General features: G+C 52.5%; 3 protein-coding genes across 3 annotated transcripts; 2 read left to right on the forward strand and 1 right to left on the reverse strand.

Moving 5' to 3' along the window:
• Positions 1–3256: 3256 nt before the first annotated feature.
• K489DRAFT_408545 (uncharacterized protein) lies at positions 3257–5065 on the reverse strand (the record flags this gene model as incomplete). The annotated part of the gene is made up of 1 exon (XM_033607488.1): positions 3257–5065. One exon carries the CDS (start codon positions 5063–5065, stop codon positions 3257–3259), a length of 1809 nt encoding a protein of 602 aa, XP_033461153.1.
• An 8732-nt stretch (positions 5066–13797) lies between these two features.
• K489DRAFT_378518 (uncharacterized protein) lies at positions 13798–14467 on the forward strand. Its single transcript, XM_033604427.1, has one exon. It carries the CDS (start codon positions 13936–13938, stop codon positions 14161–14163), a length of 228 nt encoding a protein of 75 aa, XP_033461154.1. The 5' UTR covers positions 13798–13935; the 3' UTR covers positions 14164–14467.
• K489DRAFT_387703 (uncharacterized protein) lies at positions 14320–16509 on the forward strand (the record flags this gene model as incomplete). Its single annotated transcript, XM_033606347.1, has 2 exons — positions 14320–14355; positions 15166–16509. 2 exons carry the CDS (start codon positions 14320–14322, stop codon positions 16507–16509), a joined length of 1380 nt encoding a protein of 459 aa, XP_033461155.1.
• Positions 16510–18031: the final 1522 nt, after the last annotated feature.

Consider the following 18031-nt stretch of genomic DNA (forward strand, 5'->3'; position numbering starts at 1 on the left):
TCATTGTTCATTAAGATATTAATTGTTGAATGCAGCGCATTGAAAAAGCGTGTTCCGCGCCCCCGTGTGTTCCGCGCTCACGTGGCCCGCGTTACTTTCTCTCAGCTACACGAAAATGCAATTTTTCGATCTTCAGACCACGCTCTCACCGGTGATGATGAGGTGAAGTTTAAGCCGTCGTGCCACTCCGCCTTGTGTTTCTGATCTTTCTACAAACTGTCTACTCAGGTATATATGCAATATGCGCGTGAGCGCTGCATGTCGACATCGTGCTCAGCCTCTGCAAGGACATGTCTCGAATCTGCGCGCTTGTCCATGAAATACAGACATGTATGATAATCCCCATAGACACCGGGGATTAGAGCCATTTGCAGGCCAGATTGTAGCAAGGACCACTCGAGAATTCTGCGACGAATGTCTCAAGCGAATGCTCTATCGTTGGTACTAAAATGATAAATGAAGTTATGCAGATGCTTTCACATTCGAGCGAATCATTACGGGACTATAATGTGCAGCTTCTTCATTACGAGATCAATCGGATGCCAGGCTAGACAGCGCCTCAAGACCGCCAAAAGCTCATTCTCAAACAGACTTTCGCAAAGCTGCGGTCCATCTGATGACGACCATCCGCCGATTGGCTTCCAAGCAGACAAGCCTCCCGAAGGCGCTGTGATTTTGGTACGGCTGTGTGGTCAATCCCGCGGACGAACGATCAATGGATCTGGGTTGTCAGCTGTCAACTCGCATGCAGATATGCAGTTCCTCGGATAGACTTCCGAGCATAACTGAACCAGCCTTCGGATAACTCAACCAACAGATGCATCGTAGCAGAGAGCACGAGACGGAGCATGCCTTTATTCGACCGCTGCACGTGGATTGCAAGTCGTTGTTTCTTGACCTACCTCCGTTTCGACGTTGCACATGTACACACGCTCAACCCGCGATCTCATTTCCCATTAATCATATCGAAGGATCCGGTTGCGATCAGAGGGCTTGATCAAACATTGTAGAAGACAGTGCAGATCTCCGGAAGAGTCTTCCGTCAAGGATGCGTTGTATCAACGGTATTTTTGATTGAATAGGACATGCGCGTTTGAGCGAGGCTTCGGTATCGTAGGTCCTGCTTGTGTCCAGTATGGTGATGATATAGGGGTCGGTCATATCGGACGAGGCATTCCGACAGCTTCATCAATCTACTCGATTTTCTCCGCTTACCTGACGGATGTAGTCTTGATACCGTTTATCGCACAAAATGATACTATACGTAGGACAACCTACGCCTCCTGTGCGCCGCAGGCTCGTCTCAAAGACAGAGGGATGCCTAAAAGCCCCTACACATCGTAGAGACGTACAAGATTAGCCATCAGAGTGAACGTGTTTCGGATCAGTCATCGCAGTGGCCCGTCAGCGAATACCCCGGGCCTGTAGCAGAAAGGATACTTGCGGCGCGCACTTCCAATCACGAGGCGGGTTGCAGCTCGATGCTGATGATCATCAATAGTGGAGGTTCTTCGATCGAAGTGGAGCAACAAGCACCACTTCGAGATTATTGGCGCACTCCAGCTCGGATTGACAAATGGCTCATCATGAGCATGATTCATGAGCTGGGTGGGCCGAACCCGTGCAAATCCATCTCGTGGGGGTCCGCGATCAGCGGCTTCGAGAAGTCCGTTCGTGTTGTGGTGGTGCATCCACCGGGACAAGTAACATCAACAAGGATCGTGATCGAGCAGAACGACAAACGCGGTCCGGGTCCATTCCAGCTAAGCTAATAAGCGAGGGTCTTCAATTTCCTACGAGAACCAACAGAGAGATGCCGCCAGGCCGACCGAGCATGGGGGAATTTGAATCAAGCTGGAGAGGACCAAATGACTGCGTGGGGGCCACGGCATTCGCGGTAGTGCAATCGAGAAGCGTGTCGTTGGGGATCTGCGAATAGCGTGTTCCAATTCGGTATTTTCGTCACGTTAGTGAAATTGAACAGGGCAGCACAACAACAGAGTTGGTAGACATGTAGAATGTCTGCACACAAAAACTTAGTGCAGTGAGACCTTCGTATCGAGGTAATCACTCCCGAGGGGGATTACAGCAGATCGTCGCATGATCGCGTGCAATGCAATCGCCTCAAGCGGCACGCCGTCGGAATCGCCTCGGGTCGCCGCCACTATCATCATCACCATCAACATGGTTCCCTCCAGAACTGCGTGGCGGCAAACAAGCTCAGGATAATAGACTTTATTGTTATTCTCAATAGATCAACCTTATTCTTGTATTACAGCCGGCGTGTTCGTCGTCGCTAGTATTCTTAGACATGCTTTCGACCATTGTGGAGCGTCATTTACTGACCTGTTCGTGAAACAATAGTGCGCACGCGGCATAAACTTAGGTGAACGGGGGTCGCAAACTCAAAGACATCGTCATCTGTATCGTTGACATGTACAGTACGATGTTATGGCACCCCTGCAGCCTGCTTGCAGAATGCGCTCGCTCACGTCCACGTTGATCCAGAAAATTGATCAGCGGGGATAAGCCTTCATCACGTTCGGTCGGTTTCCACTGTTGCCTCGTCGACGGTGATATATCGCGCACTTTTAGTCAAGGAATACAAGATTGATTGGAAGGCCAATCTTATCCAAGGTTCGCAATACACATGTAGCACACGATCAATTCATGAGGAAGAACAAGGAAAGTTTAAAGACGAAGGCGAAAAGTGGAACAAGTTTTGATTGTACATAGCAAGCACGATGATAAACTCGAAACCCTCAGCTGCTCCTGCTTCTTTGTCCAGCAGAGAAGCAAGCCATTTGACACTGCAACTGCGGTTTGGTGGTGATAATAAGTACATTGGTAGTCCTCCCAGAGGAGCGTGCTCAGCTATGACAAAGAGAAAAAATGCCAGAGGCCAACGAAAGAATTTGGGTAGTTTAAACGAACGCAGAATAAATGGCAAACAGTCTTCTTGTCCCTGTCGGGGAAAATCTCCAAACGTTTCGCGTAATGATACAGGTGTGGCGTACAAGCCAAGAGAAGGGTAGAAAAAGGAGACGTGACGGTCGGAGAGACCATCTCATCTGAAGGATGAAGCGAAGGGCATGGGTCGTCAGGTATTGTCTACCTGTGTTTCGGGTTGGCACCGTTCCTGATCTATGGTATCTCCAACGTGGCGGCATTAGTATCGTAGTGGGTCCATCCATGCGAGGATGTCCCGAATTGGTCGTCATGTAACCCAACAAGGTTGTGGATCTCTGTAGAGACATCATTCATCTCGCTTGCGCTTCTGGGTTTTTGAAAGTTTTTGATCCTCACTTGGGCTGAAGTCGCGATCCGAGAAGCTTGCGCTGCTCGAAGAGCTTGAGCCAGATCCAGCAGCCTGGGCAGTCACATCGAAGAGCATGGCACCAAGCTCGCCCGCTGCAGGGCTAACACGCTGTTGCATGAGAGGCTGAGGCGCGAAGTGTTGCTCGTTCTTAGGCCGGATGAGGCTACCGGCGTCGCCACCGTTCACGGCTTCCATGTGTGATTGGTGCATGTGTTGGTCATTGGGCTGTGAGAAGACACCCATCACCATTGTGCCAGCACCATGAGTACGTTGGTGTTGACTCAAGTTGTCCGAGCGGGAGAACTTCTTGCCACAGTCGGTACACTCGAATGGCTTGTCATGAGTGTGGAGAGAGCGGTAATGACGCTTCAAATGCTCCTGACGCCTGAAGCGACGGCTGCAGAGTGTGCAGACAAAGGTCTTGCTCGGGTCATCGGTCAACGACTGCTTGCGTCCGCGGCGAGAGATGCTGCCCGATCCGGAAGGAGTCTGGGCAGCGGACTCAGCCTTGTCCGAAGTGGTGCTAGGCGCCGTGGAGGTGGTGACGGTGTTGTTCTCTTGGCTTGTAGCGTCGGTGGCATGCTGATTGGACTCGATCTGCTTGGGAACCTTGCGCTTAGAGTTCAGATCGACGGCAAAGGCGTCGTCAGGGACGGAGAATTCCGACGGTGGTGAGTAGGCGGCGACAGCGAGGTCATCTTCGTCGCTGAAGCTTTCTTCGCTGAAGAAGGCATCGTCGTCGATAGTGCCGGTGCTCAGGTCAAGACGCTGGCGTTTGCTGCCGTTGAAGTGAATCTCAGGTGCCATCATGCTGGAGAAGTCGTCGCAGTCGTCAAGCTCGAAGATAGGCTCGAAAGCGGGGTTGGTGCCAAAGGCAGTGACGAATTCGACCGGGGACGCGATTTGCACGTGCGGCTCAGCCGGTGCCAAGACATTCGCACCCTTGGAGACAAGCTTGGGCTCCTCTTCATCGCACAAGGCTGACATGGCGATGAACTCGGTGATAGAGTTACCAACGGTCAGGTGTCGAGGATCGCAAACGTCTTGCTCCGAGACGACCGAGCGCGGCACTGGAGAAGGAGACGGTGAAACGTGTGAAGACCCGGGAGCAATCTGGTATGAGACATCGCTTGCGGCGGAGATCGAGCCCTGATGCAAGAACACGGGGGTCATCGGCGGCGAGCCCGGGTGTGTCCAGTCCCCGCCAGCGAGGACTTCGGTGAAGACTTCATCTTCGCATCCCTCCTTGACAGCAGTCAAGCCGGTCATGATCGACTTTGAGAAGAATACTCCCGTGACCGGAGTCGGGAGAATGTCGCAGGTCGATGGCGGGCTGGACATGGAGCTAAACGATCCCGAAGCTGAAAGAGTCGGTGTCGCTGGAAAGTATGATCGGCAGTCCGTGTCGATGGGCAACAGACCGTGCATCTCGTGCTGCATGAGGTAGTTTGGCTTTTGCTCGTGGCGAGGCGATGCTGCCGGTGTAAGCATGGCTTGCGAGCCATACATGTGAGCGTGCGGGTGGAATGCCATTGGCGCACCGGCGGAGGGCTGCTGGTACATGGGCTGCTGGAACGACATGAGCTGCTCCTGGCTGGATGGCAAGATGGCCATTGGCAAGACCTGTCGCTGCTGCGGGTGAGTCGAGAAGCGTCCGTGTTGTTTGGTCTCTGGGCTCGGGTCTGGGCTGTAGTAGAAGAATGGCGATTGGCCCATGGGCGGCGTAGAGTGTGCAGTGTATTCCATCTTGGTTGAAAGCTAGCAGATGCTGTGGCTCGGGTTAGTATACTCATTGCTGGCTATAACTCACACCTGTAGTGTCGAACACTGACATGGTTATATACTTATCCGTATGCCAAAGCTCCGTGGCATGCAAGATGCTCCAAAGCTACGTATGGGGTATTGCTGATAGTTGTACAGTTGGTTTCGATCACCAATAGGTTTCAAGGAATGGCGGGTAGGTCGTTGAAATGCGAGTAAGTGTTTAATTCTCCGAGCAAGAACCAGAAATATCCGGTTGGTTGTTTGTGAGATCGATGGCGGGTAGCCGGTGTAGGTGTCGTTGGACAGAGTTGCGCGGAAAGATATCGATATAGCGGTTGGACAGGGTCCCAAAAGAATGACGGGGCACGATCGAAGGAAGACTGTGCGGAAATGCACAGATACAGACTCGAGTAAGTACCGAAAGGAGACCAGCAAAAGGGAAGGACAAATATGACGATGATGAGGATAAAAGAAGGGAAGAGGGAAAAAGAAGGGACTCGAGGTTGGCGATCGGGGCAACTTATTATGATAAGCCATGACAGGTTTCGAGAAAGCGAAAGAGTACGAGGCCGGACGGCGGCGCCAGAGGCCGAACGCGAGGAAAGTCTATAGTGCAAGTGTGTGGCAGAGCAATGGATGGACAGACATGCACACCAGAGACGCAACCGCAAACTCTCTGTTTCCTCACACCCGACTCCACCACGGCACACACACAATACTTTTGCCATGTACTACAATACAACAGCACCACCACCACCACCATCACCCACACAGGCACCACACACACAATCACAATGCACATACCCAACATGCAACACACTAACACGCACAAGTTGGAGCCAGATCAGCGGCGACGACGCGGCGTGCGAGAGTTTCGACCGAATCCATTAGCCAGGGACAACGACTAGTGAGTGGGAATAGTCGACTGCGCGATCTGGCTTGGCTCCTGGGGCACGTCGGGACGGAAGCTGGACCCACATGGCAGTGGGAAAAAGACACGATCGCTCCACTCTTGGCTGTCCGAAAGCTAAAAGTGTCTCCCCCAAGAGGAAAGGTCCTGGGATAGCACTGGATAGGTAACTGTGACCGTGTGACAGAGGCAAGGGAAAGCCTCGCTGCAGGTACCGTATTCTTTAGCGTCAATGGGCTGGGACCCGGGTGGAGGTGATGGGGGTGGTGGTGGTGGTAAGCTTGGAAGCCCTGCTGTCCACGAATGCCGTGTGCACCACACTTCCGTACAGCGTGTCCTGCTGTTTGTTCTCTGCGTCGGTGTGCCTGATGTCCGCTAAACGGTACATACAATCTTGTACTTCCGATCCTACTGTGCCTCGGGCTGTGACGAGAAATGATATTAAATGGCAAGTGTGAGTCTGTATAGTACCCAGGTACCTATATCGTGGGCGGGTGTGACGTCTCTCTCGAGCGTCTATTCCGATTGTCCCATAGGATGGCCACATCGAACACATCAGGTCAATAGCAATCGCGTATGGGAGCAGCGGGCGTGACACACGTGTGATAATGGTGTCGCCTGTGAACGAATCCTGTGTGGTCTTGAGGGGATTCCGGTGCGTGTGGACGGATGCTTGATGGTGGCGGAAGTGACGACGGCCGTTTTGCTCGTTCGTTCGTGCGTTGGTTCGTGAGGTGGTGCTTGTGGTGTGTTGACCGGCTGGCTGGCTGGTGGTCGAGCGGACGGCCGAGTGGACGGTTCTGTACACTTCACGCCTCTTCCCATTACCAGTGGCGCCCCAATTCTCGGAACAACGATACTAATTTGTTATATAGTACTAGCACGAAAATCACTTCCACATGAATGACAATTACTACGACGATGCAGGTACCATTTCCATCCTTGCAATGCAATAGTATACATGCAGTACGACCTCTATGGCGGAATCTCGAATGGCCTGAATGAAGAGCACTCCAATGACATCGCGGTATTGCTTGAGAAGAACCGGGTTTCTTCTTGAGCACCCATTGCGTGACGTATGGCCCACTGACGGACGGACTGCCATCTCTGTTTTCGCCGACACATGGTACGGGAATACAGGTGGAGGCTTGTTAAATCGACATATCGAATCCACGTCAATTTGATGGCCGGATGCGGTCCTGTAGATCTTCCCAGCATGACGGAGGTTTGAAATCACAGCCATTCCACGACCTGCTCAGGCCTCTACCGAATCGCACTCGACGGTATTGTTACGATGCCGTGATTACACTCGCAGATTGTGCTCCAGCAATCTTCATGCCAACGATTAGCGATACGATCATTGAACTTCCGGTTATGAACTTTGTGTGTAGATTTAGGCCATTCCTAGGAAGAGATGCGCATCCTCCACGGCCGACCCCAAAGAATGCCTGTGCTGGAACACCCGTCCACACACACACACACTTTCTCTCACGTTCCCTCGGACCAGCGGACCATCCGATCATATGGGAAATCACGCTAATGCACTTCATCCTTAGGCTCGCTGCCGCCGCGAATGAGAACTCCGCACCCGGCTGGCGTGACGGGAGTGGACAAAAGTCGACGGGTGGGTGCAACCAAGGGCCAGCCTGTGAGCAGCCTCACAGGCTGTGTCACGCCCGCGGGTGGTGGGCGTGCTGCGTGCTGCATATGTGCCATTGTGCCCAGTCACGACACGCGCATGCTTGATTGAACGATTTTGCCGCTCTTCTGCTTCGCCTCTTCTGCACGGCGGCGTTTCATTCTCAGCTGGCATCGCTTGCTCCGATTGTTGTTGGGAACTGCCCACGAGCGTGGAGAACATTGTAGGCGGTAGATTGTGAAGCTTACCCTGTTGCCACCGTTCGCTCGTCATGATGGGAATGACAAGCTGGCCATGCAGCGCTGCTCACGCGCGCCGTTCCATCGTTCTTCTCGACTGGAATTTTGCTCGCTGCGCTCACCAGCTGTGGCTAGTTGGAATGTTGGCTCACATGGCGGTCAGTCTGACCATTGTGTATCATGACTGATCAGTGGACGTGATCCGGCGGGCCTCAAGCACAAGACGTGTTCACACCATACAGCAACGCCGCACTGCTGAATTCCCAAAGGTCGTCCTGGAGAGCAGCAGCCCGCATGTCATCCCAAGCACAACGTGCTGTAGTTTCGCATGCATGCAGCTACAGAAGCCAGGCACATTCGAGGTCGCCAAAGCGGTCGCCTGCACGCCGATGCCAATTGTGAAACGTCAAGAGCGTCCATGAAGTGGGGTATGAGTGGTCGAATGGTCGAGAACAGCCATGATGGTCGCTTGTCATCCTCGCTCCACCAAAAACATAGCCCAAATGCAGCATGACGAAGGTCACGGTGATCGAAACTTTAGCAAGCGCGGATTTTATCCACAAACAATGCAGGTGGTTTTAGAAGGTCGTATGCTGTGATGCGCCGCTCAGTGCAAAGCCCTAGTGGTGATATGGACTCGTGCTGCAAAGTGACGATGCCGACGATGCAGCTGCTCCATTCGGCCAGGTGCGAACTACGCCGCCCGTTGTCGTTATTCATCTAAAGCCCTTCTCTTGTCCCGACAGCACTCTCAACAGTACAGTACAGTACACGATCACGTACGACCATATCAGTCATGATGCAATTAATATATGTACGGCACCGCTTCACCTGGACAAACCGGTCGACTGCACGCAATGGGCATGTGCTTGTCGAAGTTTCGTGGTCAGTGGGACGTAATGGTCGGGGCTGAGCATTTCCTACTGTATCCCTCGTCTGCACTGCTCCACGTGCATTGCTGTTCACATTCCACTCCATCTGGACCACATTGGCACGACCTTGGAGCGTTCCACATGCACTTGTGGAACTTCGTCGCCTGCAAGAATCGGCACGAATGGATGTCGCTTGTTTCATCGTCGCGGCTACTGTATGCGAGTGCTCAGATGGTTGTCAGAGATTTTTCGCAGCTATGCTTGTCCTGCAGCCTGTATGCAGTAATGCCTGGGTCAGTTGCAAAGTCTCCGCTCCAGACACCACAAACGCAGGTACGGAATCTGAGACTGCGGGTGCTGCACGAGCACATCAGTATACCTCAGCACAGTGGGGTTGCATTGGTCACAAGCTTGTTCCAAGCGGAATGCGCCAGTGTTTCATCTTATTGTCATCACCTGCAGTCATACGTACATGAGTTCAAGCCGTACCTGCATGCCGCTTGCACTTCATCACTTCGAGTCGCCGATAGCTCTGCCATTCATCACAACGAGAAGCAGACAGCAATCGACATTGGAAGACGCACCCCGCGTCAAGAAGCAGACCGCCATCAACAAACAATAGCAATGATTAGCAAACAGAGTTTGATGCATTGGGCGGATTTTGTCACCGAGAACACGCATTCCCTTATTGATGATCGGGACCGCCTTCCTTCCCAACATGGCCTCGGCGCTCAGAAGACGCTTTGATGGAGGTACAGCACAGCGTTGAGGGCACTTTGAATGCTTAAGTTGAGACTGTCCCTTGTTGTGTGTGATATAGGTCCGTAGGCACTAGCCGGATGAGGATTGATGGACCTCAGCCGGCAACAACCAGGACAAGACCATCAACGACTTGCGCGCGGGATTGTGGCAAAATTCGCAGGTCCCTCTCTCACGAAAGCAAGTCCCGCAAGTACAGAACCCTCGTCAACGGCCGTCCAGCCGAACGGGTGCACGTTGATACCAAGATCCGCTCGTTTGACGTCCCGCGCCGACAGGGGAGGTACGGAGGTACCTTTGCCCATCATCATTTCTCGCAATTTCGTTGTGCATGACGCAGCTCGTACACACCTCGCATTGGTTTTTCGGTCACGGCTTGACGTTGTTGAATGCACTTCGATTTCTCCGCGTCATGTCCGCTCGCCTGACGCCTTCTGCAGCCTTGAATGCCACAATGCGCACATTATCACGAGGTTCGTCACGAGGACTTTGTGTCAACGTCTGGGATACGTTCTGGAACGACGGGCGGGACGGTGGCGGAAAGATTGCCATACCGCCATGGCGGCGTGGGCGGCAACATCGTAGTGAGGGAGTCGACGTGGAAGTCTCCCGCCGAGCGATCACTATGTTGAGAGGGTCTTCGCATAGACTTCAGCTTATCTTGATATGATTTCGTCCCGCTCAGCTATCCACCGTTGACTGCCGCCGTTTTGCAATCGCGTCTCCGGGGAAGAACCCTGCAAGCCAGCACGGTCTCGCCTTAGTACTAGTAAAACATGCTGCGCGAGGGCCACCTTTCCGCTCATCGTAGCAGACGAAATTGCACCTCGTTGTGAACTTGTGCGTGTGCTATTTCTCCAGTAGGTGGATCATTTTGGTGCCGACGGACAGGTTCAATAGTCAAGAGCTAATGATGGGCCCGCCGCGGCAGTGGAACTTGGTGGTAAGCACGCGCCTCTCCCTGCCTCGCACATCAATTCTGTTCCACCACAGCGGGATCAAGAGAATCACGACAAAGATACTCGCAGAATCAATAAACTAAGATTCCGGCCTGTATGGCGAGATTGCAGGCTATATCGCGAGTCATAATAGAAGGTGGACGTTTCGGTACCGAACACTCAAGTCCAGAATCCAGAGAGCAGTAGATGTGCGCTGTGCGGAGATGTTGAGCTTAAACAATCTTTCCGCTCTCAAAACACGAAACCAACGAGAGCCCTCAAGACCTTGCCCTGACACAATATATGCCATGCAGTCTGCGTTGAAAGGATTCCAAGGTCGCTCGAGCTTGAGCTGCAATGCAGTCCAGGCGAAATTCTGCAGGCCTCGCCCGCCGTTGAGACACGGGCATAAGATAAAACTCCGATTTTCACTCGTGAACATGCACAGTGCAATATGGCCAAGCTCGACATCTGCTGGTGAGGCACAGATTAAATGCATGCTCTAAAGATATGTGCATTGCATCACCAGAGGCACAGTCCTCGAGAGGCGGCGTAGTGCAAATGCGCCGCTTGTACATACCAGGCGAGCCATTGCTCGGACTGTAGACCCAACTCAATCGTCACACGGACTCACACGGACTCACACTGATTACCATGCACGGTGGTAAGCATTCGATGTTGGTTGACACAATCATCGTAAACATGTTGTGAATTCTGTCGAGTGCGCAACCGGAAAATGTCGAGTCGGCCTCTGTTGGTCTCACCTCGGCACCTACATGCAAGGCTCAGTGACACAGGACAGGCACGGAATGCCGTACCTCTGGGAATCCTTCCTGCACAGATGTGACAACCTCTGGACGCTTACACGCTTGGGTCCTCAGCCGACTACAGTCACACGATCTGAGGTACCATGTTATGAATTCTTCGTATTCCTGCAGGCGGCGGGGTTTCTTCCCATGCAAAAACGTGTCGCGCATCGAGGAAATCCTTGCCATGCAAGCCACGGCCGGGCTGTCCACGTCCAGATGTCGCGGCAACATCCCTTTTGGGAACCATCGATGATGGACTGGCCCCTGGTCGCCTTTGACAGATATGCCTGAGAGCCAAGAAACAAAGTAGCTCCTCCAAGCAATATAATCGCGAATCAACAGTTTGTGGCTTTTCGTCTGGAATTCACCGGCAGAGGCTGTTGCCGATCATCAGAGACTATTGGGAATGACGGCAATGTCACCAAATACCAGGATACTGTGCGATGGGCATACACCTTGCGGGTTTGCGATCTTGTCATGTGGCACAACCGATAAATTGGGATGACGAGGACATCATGACCATACATGAGTTCACGAAATAATTCCAGATGATAGCGCAAGAGAATTCTGCTATTGGCCAGATTGTTGTCAATTTGGCGTCATGGCCTCATATGTAATTTCACCTTGCATACAGGTACTCACCTCTTATTACTATACCAAGTAGGTGACACTGTGGTCCACTGCCGACAAAATACAGACGGCCGCGATCTTGCAATCTCCTCATGCAATGCATCGATATATCTTTTTGCAGATCCGTCCTTTCAACCTCAGTCACCTCTCTCATGCTATTTCTGGCTGTGTCCTCCGTACCACACATCTCATTAAACGGGCCGCTTCCGGTTCGGTCTTAAATCTCGGCGCCGTAGGGCCAGAGCGAGGCATGCTGTATCAAGACCTACAGCCGTGGTTCACAATTTGATGGTGCCAACAAAGTATTCACGCTTGCAGTATCCAAATTTGCAGGTGCTCAAAGGCAAGCCACGATGAAGTGTCCTTCCATCCATCTATCTGTCTACCTATCCACCCATCCGTCCGTCCGACCAACATCCATCAGGAGCCAGATGAAACCCGGCTCTGGCTATGGATCACCATCGTCGGATGTGGCGTTGCGAAATACTTCTTCCCCGATGTCCGTGCAGTGATCTGGCAGAAGGATCGTGTACTCTACACACAGCTTTCCAATTGTTCTGCACAATACGGCGTCGCACGGTCGCTGATGCTACACGGAAGGATGCCGGCTGTGGCATATGTTGACATTTTCGGCGACCAGAGCTCTTGCTGCTCCACCAAACCCGACTAGACATAAGAGTGGGTCCGTCCCGATCAACTAATTCTACACGATGGAGCATCGGAGCGGAGCCGGCATCCCTTTGGGGAAGAGCCAGGCACTCTATTGTTGAGACGGCGCGGTTGGTGGGCATTCCAACTCGTCCTGCTCTTCCTTCTTCAGGCATAATGGGCGACGTAAAAGTATTCCTGAATAGCATCCTATGTGGCGGGACCAACAGTTCGAACACCACTTGTCTGACACTTCCCGAGTCAGTAAGTCTTGGGTACCCACTGTGCCGTGGGAGCCGGGGCAGTGTAAGCGAGCAATATATTTGCGGCACTTTCATCAAGTGTACAGTCTGATGAGTGCCCTCATTCTTGGAAGTTGTCCCGCGCTATCCCAGGTGGAGACATTGCTAGGCAGTGCCGCAGACCACAGTCCATGAAGATATTGATGACAAAGTTCTGAAGCGGGAATATGCCCGCCGGGGAACAAGAGCGCAACAAACGGCACATACTGCCGCGCAATCAGCGGTCAGAGGTCCATTGCGCACTCAGAGCATGTCAGCTTCATCACTGCCATAACCCAACATCTCGCTGGATCAACACGAACTACATTGCAGAGGGACTAACATGTGAGGTTAGCGCGTGCTATGGAAAGTTTGCGCACAGCTTGACGTCTGAAACGGTCAATCCACAGTGAAAACACCGCCCGGTGATACATCTGCTGCACCTGGTGCATCGATCACACCATTGCACGGCCCACAGTCGACAGATGCATCAGAAACCGTCGTCTGTCTCGTAAGTATCGACGTCGATCAGGCACAATGCAGGAGATGAGGTAAGATGGAATTTCCCCACTGCAGGACGCAGCTTTTCGCGTCGCGCCAATGCAGGATATGCAGTAGCCAGGGCTTCAATGCTCTGCATCACGAAGTGACTTCAGCCTTGCGATGAAAAGACTTTTGCTAGGCTTTCACACTGCGTTTGCTACTGCGATGTCTACTGCAGGGGTACGTGTCTGATAGATGGTCGTCTGACATTCGATCGATAACGCATTGAGGCGAATTGAGTTCCTCTAGCTTCTAGATCATCTTTTTGCTCATCATTCGTATGCAAATATCTCCGAAGTTTCATGTTATGATATCTAATGCAGCTCAGCTTAGGATGCATCGATCAACAGCGCCAGAGGAACCAGACCGCGACTGCCATTTCCGCTGCCTTCTGCCATCTTCTACGCTCCTTTCCTACACGGTTGCATCATCGCTTTGCTCTTGGCATGGACATCATGACCCTCGTCTCATTGCGAATTTGCTACTGTGTTGCCACCGCCCTTGCGCTTCGTCCGCCGCCTACGCTGACGCTTTCTTACCTGCCTTGATGATATTTCGGAATCATTCAAGTCGCTAGTCACATCATGGCCATCGTGGGGGTCGCTATGTTCGTCATAGAAGTCACTGTGTCCACGGTCGCTGTCGCTGTCGCTGAGTCCATAATCATAGAAGCCATCACAGGTAGAATCTACCTTGCCGCCTCGCTATATGGTACTCGTGCTGCCTCCGATGAGGGAGGCGACAAACTGAGCAGCTGGACCATCGCCTACAGTCTTGCACTCAGTGATGGTGAGTCTTGGCCGTGCCTTTGACAACGCGTTCAGCGCCTTTGCAGACAAGGATTGATCCATCAGATAGAGCTTCTGTAAATCAGGGGCCAGTGTTGGGTCTGTTGCGATTTGCGTAAGGCTGTCGCCTTTGATTCCACCGCGACATTTGTCGTGACCGGTGATGCTGATGGCTTTGATATGTGGGCAATGCTCCGTCAGCGCAAGCAGGGAGAGGTCTGTCAGCTTCGTGGCCGATTCAAATATCGTTTCTTCCAGCTGCGGTGCGGCTTTCGCGAGTTTTATGATGAACTCGTCCGATATTTCGCTCCCTCTCCCAGAATCGGTATCGCCGAATGTGAGCTTCTTTAGACTCTGAACGAAGCTCGATGTGGTGATTGCTTCGATGTGGTCACTTTGTGCCTCGTCAGCTTTTCGTGTACAATGTGTGATCGCTCTGATAGGTGCAGGGCAGCGGGATAGCGTTGCAATTGGTCCTACTTTTTGATGTCGAAATCTGAACCAAAATACACTTCTGTCGCTTGCGCTCGTTTCGCATCCTCACCCCAGCGTACCTCCCATTGTGATGTCTGACTGTACCGCACGCGTGACGCGCCGCCAACTGTGTTTGGCATGGTCAGTGGATATAGAGTGACGATATTCCTAGACTGAACGGTACAGGTCGCGTTGTCGTCGCGAGTGGGTTGTCGTGTCTGAAATGACAGAGTGCGCTGATAACTTCCATCATTGCTTTCACTGAAATGTAAGCATCACTCTGCATTCCGAAGCAGTCACATCTCATCATTTGCATCGCCCAATAGCATTGACCAGAGTGCAAGTTGTGGATGAATTTGTGTTCCTTGCACACCAGGAATCGCAAAAGTCGCATAACCCAAACCCTAAATCCATGTCAACCCTCAGAAGACAAATATCTTGATCGTATTGAACAAGTACATATTCAAACGGAAGGTTCACACCAAACCCTTCGTTCTCCCGGCTCCACAAAATAGTCGACAACTATCCAAAATGGCGACTCCTGCGCCAAAGATCTCGCTATCGCTGGCAGGGCCGAAGAGTCGCACATCAGCACCCAACGGATTAAAGCGATCCCATGCCGCCGCGCTTGATGACGAGGAGGAGCAAGAGAGTGAAAGATATGGGCGGGCACAAAGAGTTTCGCACTTTGATCGTGCTGCAGGCGGCGCGATCGACGAGAACAATAAGAAGGACGAGTCGCCGCTGATCATTCCACGACAATCGAATCGTGACTGGCGCGATGCTGCGCAGCAGCGCAGCAGGCAGAGGCCCCAGCATTCGACACAACAAGCAGCGACAGCGCAAACCAACCAGATGAACGCAGTGGAGGCGAATCGTCCTGCCTTCGGGTTGAATGTCTTTGCGACAGAAGCTGCAGCCACGGCGTCAGCGTCGAGCGCCGATGCGACTGAATCGGACATAGCTCATTCCATACAAAACGTGCCCTCCGAGGCCGCTCACGCAAGTGTGAATGCACCTGTACGCCCAAGGACTGATGACGAGGTTGCACTGGATGCGCTACTAGGTCGCACGGTGGAGGACACATCGCTTGTTCTTCCGCAAGCGACAGCGGCCACAAGTGAGTCGGATGCCTTCCGGAACGACTTCTCCCGCGCGCCGCCCATGGCCTCGCTCGACGACTACGCACGAGTCCCGGTGGAGCAATTCGGCGCTGCACTCCTGCGCGGCATGGGCTGGAAAGACGGGGAAGGGCTTGGCTCGCAGAAGGGTCAGAAAATTGTGAAGACGGCCGTGAAACCACCTGAGCGTCGTGGAGCACTGCTGGGCATCGGTGCGAAGGAGGATGCCGCCATCGCGCAAGAGATTGGAGCATGGGGCAAGGCCGCGAAGGGCGGTAAAGGAGAGATCAAAATCTACAATCCTGTTCTGCTAAGGGATAAACAGACAGGCGAGTTGTTTACCGAGGAGGAATTGCAACGCAAGAAGGAGAGGGAAGAACGCGAGAAACACGAGAGGGACTTCGATCGCAAGGAGAAGGACCGGAAGAGACGGGATCGTGAAGACAGGGACGAGGATGGAGGCCAGAGTCGAGAGAAAGACCGGGCCCGGGAGCGAGAGAAGGATAGAGAACGTAGCCATCGGACCGATGACGGTCGACGAGACGAGCGACATAGACATGAAGGCCGACGGGAGCGCGCGGATAGCGATGACGAGCATCGCCGCAGTAAGGACAAGGAGCGACGCCGACGGCATGACCGAGAGTCTGAAGAAGCGTCGAGTAAAGGTTATGACCGCGACCGAGATCGGGATCGGGACCGAGACCATCGGTCTCATCGCCATGGAGAGCGTGAACGGCACGGACATCGTCACCGAGAGTCCGAGCGGCGGAGATGAATGTTAAGAATCATCAGGCTGATCGTATACTTTTCATGCTACAGGGAACACGCAGTCAAACTTGACCGTTTGACGAGCCTACGCCAGAGTATGGCCCTCTGCCCAACCGTGCTGGACCATGTCACGCTCATTTTCGATGGCATATCAAGCTCCAAAAATGTGCAGGCTTTTGCTGGAATAACTCCCCGGAATTCTCCGACATTGTCTGTAGTATCACCAGCCTCCTCGATCAAGTCGCTTATCGCGTTAGTATCCGATTATGTTTCCCAGTCGCTAAGAGGCTCCGCTCCGCCGCGATGGATAGAACCTCTCGGCTCTTTTCCCCAGCGGCTTTCGTCCGGCTCTAACAGGAGCGGCTGCGAATCGGTGCCCCTTGACACTAATGCTGGGAAGTTGTTTTGCGGAGTGATCAACAATGTCTTTGGCTCTGGCGAAATCGTGTAGGCTATCCTGAGTTATCTGCGTTTGGTGAGCAATGAATTTCGCCTTCTCGTCGACCGTATCTCCGGTCGCGATTCCAGCCTTTTTCTCTTTGTGACGATACCAATACATTATGTGTCTGATGGGTTTCTGGCCCTCGACAAAGTCAGGAAACCTGAATATCATCTGGACAAAGATAGCCAGTTCCGTTGATGCCTGTGACTCCGGCGCCAATTGCCCTTGTCACCTTTTGGATCGTTGTCTTGTTGTCGGACCACCCACCCCTGGCGATGGAAGAATTGCTCTTATTTTAACTAAGCTCAATTTGCCTCTATAGCTCTGTCGTCAAAAAGTGATCAATTCCTCCAGGAGAGGTTACACCTCCAGATGATTCCACCAGGATGTAAGCTTGATCTACCAATGCGTAATGCGAAAATGTCGGCGCCCCGTAGTCACTATTCTTGTCCTCCATTGTGGCTAAATCTTAGAAATAAGTATTCAAGGACCGCGACAACATTCTACTTCTCGTCACTTTCGAGAACCGAAAGAATCGCCAACAGATACGTCGCAACCCATTTGCGCCCTACCGTCCTCACTCGTCCACTGATGACTACTCGTCGATGTGGGACGTGATCAGACTCTGCCCTTGGAGGGTGAACCTACAGTACTATTTCACATACAATACACCTGTGCAAGGATGAATCGTTATCGATATGCCGGTGGTGAAACATTTGACGACAACCTTGGAACCTTGCAACCTGAAAATGTGCCCCGAGGAATGACGTCGACGGCGGGATAAAGTCTTAATTGATTGCATGCGACCGACGCGTCCGCACGTGTACAAATCCATCGATTACAATTCTGGCGCCCCGTGCACGTTGTTGTGTTCTGGCACTCTCCCTTGGAATTCGTTGTCTGAATGGTATATACCGCGCAGCATATCGGGAGGGTGAATCACACTTGTACAAGACGATTCAATTCTATGATTGCCCGAGGATCAAATAGAGTCTATCTACAGTATTCGAGATCAATATGTAATGTCGCGTGGGACTGATATTGATTACCAAAATGCTGGAAATGATATAAATTTGTTGTTTTGTGA

The sequence above is a fragment of the Dissoconium aciculare genome (genome assembly GCF_010015565.1).
Source record: "Dissoconium aciculare CBS 342.82 unplaced genomic scaffold K489scaffold_4, whole genome shotgun sequence".
NCBI classification, from domain to species: domain Eukaryota; kingdom Fungi; phylum Ascomycota; class Dothideomycetes; order Mycosphaerellales; family Dissoconiaceae; genus Dissoconium; species Dissoconium aciculare.

Excerpts from the sequence above, each read along its gene's own strand:
- K489DRAFT_378518 (XM_033604427.1), top strand. The coding sequence starts at position 13,936 with ATGGCCATCGTGGGGGTCGCTATGTTCGTCATAGAAGTCACTGTGTCC.